Source organism: Morone saxatilis, unplaced genomic scaffold, assembly GCF_004916995.1.
Source record: "Morone saxatilis isolate NCDOM2014 unplaced genomic scaffold, NCSU_SB_2.0 Contig21, whole genome shotgun sequence".
In the NCBI taxonomy this organism is placed as follows: Eukaryota; Metazoa; Chordata; class Actinopteri; family Moronidae; genus Morone; species Morone saxatilis.
In genome coordinates, this window is record NW_023339774.1 from 20,432,882 (window position 1) to 20,440,340 (window position 7,459).

The window sequence follows — 7,459 nt, forward strand, 5'->3', positions numbered from 1 at the left end:
TATAGTGCAGTAAAAAGTATAATATTTGCATCCAAATTGTTGCCAAGTAGAGGTTTAAAGTAGCATAAAATGGAAATCCAGTAAAGTACAAGTACAGTAATTGAATGAATGTACTTAGTTACAGTTAAGTTGTTGTTTCTTTTAAGTAAAAGTCCTGCATTCAAGTAACAATCTAATTAAAATATGCTTGAAATAAAAAGTAAAAGTACTAATTTTGCAGATAAAATACACCCCAATATCAGAATAATGTACATTATTGTATTATTATTATTATTATTATTGATGCATTAATGTGTAATGTGTCACATTATTGTTGCACCTCGATCAATAAAGTCTTATCTTAACTTCTAATAACACATCATCACTTATTTGTTGACTGTGTTTCATATTCTGCAACTAAAGTCTATACAATGTTATATAAAGTGACTAAAAAGCAGTTTTATTATTAGACTTTATGTCTATGATGATATACTGTGATTTGTTATGGATACACTGACTTTATTTATTTACTCCCTCAGGCGTTTACCTGCTATTGTTTCCAAAACCTGGTCTATTGTCACCTTCAGCGACTACTGTTACCACAGTATTCATCAGCAGCTGATCACCGATTTATAAATCTCAACTAATTGCTTCATTTCACTTTAAATTCTCATGTTTTCCTCCAGATTTTTTCTCTCTCTTTATCTCTCTTTCTCTCTCTCCTGTTTCATCTCCTCATTCCTGGCCTGCTTTGTCCTCGTCCCTCCGACTCTTTTCTTAGATCTGTGTGTTTATTCAGGGAGGGATGACACACAGGCCCGCTGCGTGTCCTGACATGTCAGAGAGGAGTTATGTTGTGGTAATTCGTAGTAATAATGGTGCAGGCCAACAAGTGGAAGATAGATCAACACACACATGCACTCTCAGATTTATGATGTAACTCTGTATTTGGGGTAAATTGGCCGTTCCACTCCAAATATGTTTATTTTAAGACTTTATGGATTAATATTAACATTAAATTCTGTTCCAATGAGGATAAATTGCAGTGACTTCAGGTCAATTTTTTGTCCATTACTTTAGTTTATGGTCAAACTAACATCCCCATGCCAGCCTACTTTCTGTGTGCCAATGTTAGCATCCTAAAGTTTGGCTGTGGATTTGTGGTATTTGTAGATTAGGACTAAGAATTATTTTCACTATCAATTAATCTGTTTTCTCCATTCAATTTTCTCCATTGATTGATTAGTTGTTTGGTCCAGAAAATGTCACCAGTGACGTCCTCAAATGTCTTGTTTTGTATTACAAACATAAGATATTCAGTTTACTAAAGACACCAGAAAATATTCACATTTAAGAAGCTGAAATCAAAGAATATGGACATTTTTTAAATTTAATTTAATTTAATGTAATTTAATAAATTGTTTAAATAGTTGGGGATTGTTTTAATAGTCAATAATAGTCTGCCAATTAATAAACGAATCGTAGCAGCTGTAAGCAGGACTTTTACATTTTGAGGCAGTTTATCTTTTGTGCAGATCGAGAAGAAGATAAAACAGATTTTGCTCCACTTTCTATTTTATGTTCTGTTTTTCATGCCACACTGCTGTATATCATAGTACCATAGCTAACCTACTAACCTGATAGATTACTGTGCTGCACTAATCCTCACCCCAAAGGGAGGAGAGCTGTCGTTATTTGTCTCCATTAAACAGATCAGTGCTGCAACTGATGATTATTTTCATTCTTGATTTATGCCAATTATTTTCTTTATCAGTTCTTTCATTCTTGATTTATCTGCCAATTATTTTCTCGATCAGTGGATTAATCATTTAGACTAAAATACAGTAAACATTGTTCCTCACAGTGTCCCAGAAACCAAAGGTGCTTATATTGATGAGTTTTTACTTCAGTAAATCTAATATGTGCAGGTATTTAATCCAAATAAAGACTAAACAGAGTGAATGTGCTGCAAACTAATACAACAAACCACATTTCTCTCTCTGTGTGTGTTTTCTCGTCCTGTAATAATAAAACTATGAACCAGACTTTGAGCCTCTGCTGGCTCTTAAAACCAGGAAGTTGATCCTTTGATGTGGTTCAGAGTTTATTTGGGCTGCAACCGACTACATCGTCTCTCAGAAATTCACCACTGGAATTTTTTCAACGGACGTATTGTTATCATGAGTCAGTGTGTCAGTGTGACACACAAATCTCCTACGTGCACCCCTACGGGTGTTCAGATGTACTGTGTTACAGGATATGGAAAAATAAATCAACCACAAAACCAAAAAACTCCCACTTCAATTCTGTGTGGAAATTCCACTGTGTGCTATAGATTTTCACGCAGAGTGAAACATGTTTTAGCAGGCAGCATCTCTGAACATCTCCTCTTATGTCTTGTGTTAAAGTGCAAAGCCTCCACCGGCGAAGACCAATCCGTCCAAACGCCACCGAGACCGCCTGAACGGGGAGCTGGATCGTCTCACCGGCCTGCTGCCGTTCTCCGAGGAGGTCAGAGGTCGCCTGGACAAGCTGTCTGTGCTCCGGCTCAGTGTGGGATACGTCAAGGTTAAGAGTTACTTCCATGGTCAGTCGCCCCGCCTCACATTTTTTTTAACTACGAAAGTAAAAAGTCGCACTGCAGAGGTCACATGAAACTTGCATCCGTGTGTTAAATATTAGAAGTATGTGTGGGACAATGTGTGAGGTGTGAAAATATGCTGCTCCAGACATTTTTGTGGCGGAGCTGTGAGTGTTTGGAGTTGCGGAGAGGGAACTTGATACGGGGAATAATGAATAGTAGCCCTGCTGGGAAGGGAAACAGGAGAGCGTGCTGCAGGGGCAGATGGGAGTCCAGGCAGAGGAACATGAGACGGGCAGACTGGAACAGTAGGTCTTTATTCTGATGCAAAATACACACCCATTCAAAGGCAGCAGTTGGTTGCCTACACCGTCTGTACATTGTCTGGGTGTCAGAATGTGTGATGGAGTCTTCTCCACGGTCGCTGGAAGTGTGATTGAGGTATTTTAAGAGCACAAAATCATCGGTTTTAAACATACATTGCTTTGCATTGTTGTCTGAGAGGGTAAGCAGTGTTCTTACATACATACTAAATATAGAATGACACAAGTATATATTCTTTTGCCACGCTACATGAGCTCATTCAGCTGTTTTGAATTTATTTTCAGACTATGAACATTTACATTTAGTGTTTCACTTCTGTGAAGTTAGAAGACTCAAAAGAGACGATGACAATCGAAGCAAAAGTGTCAAAAATAAATATTAGTTTTAGTCCCTAGTATGACTCAAGTTTTCAAAAACACTAGACCCTACATTTGTTGTGAATCTGTAAGTCTTCAAGCCAACCATCAATGGTCATTTTCCAGAGCCACAGACGAAGAAAACAGACCTAAATGAAGGTTTGATTCTAACAAAAATTACGAATCTAGCCGTCGGTGCCGTTGTAACACCAGATTTTACACCAAAGACCAGCAACCCTGTCATTGTGCCTCTCTGGCTCCGCTATCGCCCGGCTGATCGCTGCTGTTGATGGAGCAGTCGTGGGGGGGTAAAGTATGGTGGCACGACATGAGGGCTCTTGACAAGGCTGTGAATGGAGTGTTTATTTATTACACAACCCCCGTAAAAGTCTGACCAGAGGTAGACGCCTCTTAATATGACGCTGTTTTAAATGATTCCATATTCAGCTTTAAAAAAGAAGAAAGGGAAATAAAAACGGAGAGAGTGGAGAGCTGCAGTATGAGGAGAGACAGTCTGTGTTAAAGCTGCTGGAAGTGACTCAGTTTTGAGGCCTATCAGATGAAGACCGTATCTCCATCAGCACGTTCTGCCCCGTGCTGTCGTACATCGTATTGTGAACATGTTATCTCCTCTCAACTTTGATGTTCGTCCAGCAGCACTGTGCCTTGTTTAATGTGAACTGTGAAGCAAGCAGCATAACAAAATGGATGTTTAAGTGTGAAACTCACAGGCAAAGGCTGTTATTTACAATAAATCCCTGGCAAACCAGTTGTAGCTGCTTGAGGTGGAGTTAGCTTTAACTACTTTGTGTACAGTTAGAGTTGTGGACACAAGATAAATCTGAGGGGTTGTTAGATGACAGTTTTTGGACTTTTTTTTTTTTTTTAATGTAAATTTTTGCCTGAAAAGTATCTTTAATTAGTAACTATAGCTGTTTAAATACATTTAGTGGAGTAAAAAGTACAATATTAAATGGCTTATATGGAAATACTCAGATACAAGTATGTCAGTATGGCCTAAAGTTCAGTACTTGAGTAAATTTACTTAGTTTACATTCCAGCACTTGCTGTGACACAGACCTAGTGAAATCATCTTCACTGCAAACCGTCTCTATTTGATCTTATTCAGTAATAAGACAGGACAAACCTGAATGTTTGTACGGTTCACTGTGGGGAAGATAACAGCTGCAGATGATGGAAATGTACTTTGCAGGTCAGGGACGAGGGTGACTATGATACTTCTGTCGGATAGCTATTTTCAGCCCGTCTATGTCGACCGTGTCTGTCCCTGTCAAATAAACTGTACATAAATAGGTATTCGGAAAGATGAAAAGAAGATATTACCCGTTTTTGTTGTTTTTACTCATTAAAATGTAAGCTGTACAGCAGGACAATGTTTCATCGCATTACCTGCTGGTGCTAATCCACCCTTCCTCCTCCTGCCTCCTGGCCTGTGACCCTGTTAACTGGCCACTTTATCACCAGTTAACAGGGTCACTCGTTAAACGGAAACACCGGGGAGCCACGGGACGCAAACGCCACAGCTGTGTGGCAAACTGGGACACTTAGCGGACCAGCCGGCAAGAGGCTATATGTGACTTTCTCCTGTGTGGCACTGTAATCCTGGGCTGTGAACTGAGGGTGCGCTTCAGTCTTAAATAACAAATACTGAAAATAAAGTGATGATGTGCGTGGTTGCAGCTGTGACTTGTCCCTTTGGTCAGTTTGTTGAACGCTCGGTATTTCTTTCAAAATCGTTTTATTTTCACTTAAAATAAAGTGAGACAACCCTACAGTTGAGGTCAGAGGATCACTAAAGTCATTAGAATACATCCCCTGGGCTCCATTAATATCTGTAGATGTTGAGATATTTCACTGAATAAAGGAAAACTTTGACCTGCTGATGTCGTTAAAGGAAAAATCAAAGGCTCGCCAAAGTTAGAATTTATCCTCCAGGAGACACGAATATCTGTAGAAACCATCATGACAGTTCATCCAGTAGTTGTGCAGATATTTCAGTCTGGAACCGAAGTGGTGGACTGACCGATATTAAACCTGCTTGTGTGTGTTAAAAAAACATTGTTGGTCGGAGATCTTCCAGGATGCAAGTGGCGTAGCTTTAATTGTTTTTAGAGAAAAGAGTTCTCGGTGGCCTCCTGAATGTTCTTCTACTTCTCCGTCTAATCTTCCCCAGCGGTTTCCTCTGATTGTGGAGGATGTTTGTTCAGGGATAATGGACCTGATGTTTAATGCCGAACGCAGCAAAGCCTCAGAGGTGTGTTTGGATGTTTTGAATATGAAGAAGAAGGAACAAAAACAGTGGAGGGCCGTTGTATGATGTGCATTGTTGTGTGTGAGATGGTAACAAATCTCTTGTTTGACTCTGAAACACTCAAAAACCTCAAAATATCAAAGAACGAAGGAATATCAGACTTTCAACTAGGTTTGTAATCACAGGTGAAATATCTGTTAATATTCAAACAAACTACATATATAATCTCACAAACTAGGAAAATGATTCCTCTGGGGAGCAAGAATGTGGCAATTTTCCTGTAACATTTGGATATTTCTTGTTCACAAATGGACATTTTGACCTGATAATGGGCGCTAGATGAAAGTCAGAGTGTCGCCAAAATCACGTGCTGATGATGAATATCTAACTGCAGATTTCATGAAAATCAGGTCAATAGTTGTTGAGGCATTTTGCTCTAAACCAGGAAAACGTGTACTTAAACACCTCTGCTGATCAATCAGTTAAACTTCAGTGTGTGAGTCTGTATTCAGTATTAAAGGCAGACAGTATTATTTTATATGTATGTAAAGAGTGGATCAAGAAACTTTTTCTATTGTTAATCCACAATATTAAAGTAAAAACATCTAGATAAGTGTGTTAGATTGTGCTCTAGTGTGCTTTTGTATTTTTGCTCATTAATCCACATCAGCATTAAGTTTGGCTACAAGCAAAACATCTTTAGGATCAAATGGTTGCAACATAAAGATCCTTTAAGTAATGTGAAGAGGCCTAAATATATTCTATAACATTGCAATAAACACCATTCTGAACTGTATATTTAGTGTAAAGGCAGTGTGAGTTAAGGTGTTGTTACTCTTCAGTAAGGTCGCCGGCCACTGGTGAGGCTACGACTAAAACTGAAGGTACAGATTGATGTTCCCGATAAGGACACAAAGCACACAGACAAATCCACAGACGACCGGCTGAGAAAGAAGGAGATGTCCTGAAGTCAGTGTCCTGATCTAAACAGAGCTATTACACCAAGAGCTCAAACTCCTCTGCACAAATCCCCTGCAGGGACAAAGCCCCAAAACACAAACGTGGAGAGTTCCCGCAGCTTTGTAACGCTGTCAGGTTTAAAAATGTTCATAAAGATTCTTTCAACCAGGAATTTTCTCCACTGTTTTTGGCATGAAAAGTGCTCTAATGTTGTCTAAATTCAGTTCGAAAAAGTCCGATTATTATCTTGTTTCTAGGATTTAAAGCAACAAAATCAAAATGTTTTGGAAACCAGTTTATATCGTTGTGTGCTTTTTTTTTTGGAGTGTTATAGATTGTTTTTATAGATAGTGTGTGCGTGTGTGTGTGTGCATGTATGTGTGTGTGCGCGCTGACGTCAGACCTGCAGAACCCAGAGAGCACAATCAGGGCCTCTGAACAGTCTACTCACTGAAACTTGCTCCCTGCAGTGGGCTCTGAATGAGTCCCAGGTGATGCTGCTGCTGCTGCCGCCATCACCAGGAGTGGAGGTTACCATGGCGAACCCTTGTCACCGTAGCAACAAAGTCCTGCTCAGGAAGTCTGACACCATAGGAAGAGACGGCGGGGGGGGGGGGTCATTGTCTTGTTTGGGCCGTGGTTGCCTGGAGAGCTGGTTGTTCGTGTCTGCTTCCTGTGTTTGTCGATAACGAGGGGTGAGCGAGGTTGAATCGAGGTCAGCGCCGGCCTTAATTTCGGCCTCCATCTGCATTTTCCTCCGAGATAAATCTGCGTCCGCTCTGCTGAGTCATAACCAGGCCAGAGATGCTGAGGCCTGCTTAATTTGGACAGATATTAATATGCGTTAAGGAAGTATGCAGCGATTAATGCAGGATATCTGATACTGAGAGCGGTGGGTGGACATAACATTGTGTATTCAGTGGTGGAGACACAGTTTCTCAAGTACTTTACTTGTGTTACTTATGAATACTGATGCCTCTATATGAC

At 39.9% G+C, this 7,459-nt stretch overlaps 1 protein-coding gene across 1 annotated transcript in view; it reads left to right on the forward strand.

Annotated features, from left to right (window-relative positions):
* Positions 1-2,387: 2,387 nt before the first annotated feature.
* The window catches only part of LOC118332457 (aryl hydrocarbon receptor-like), a gene marked incomplete at its 5' end in the record, with an annotated part of 17,467 nt that continues 12,395 nt past the window's right edge, over positions 2,388-7,459 (forward strand). The window contains 1 exon segment of the mRNA XM_035667749.1: positions 2,388-2,566. Coding sequence (XP_035523642.1) covers positions 2,388-2,566 — 179 coding nt within the window.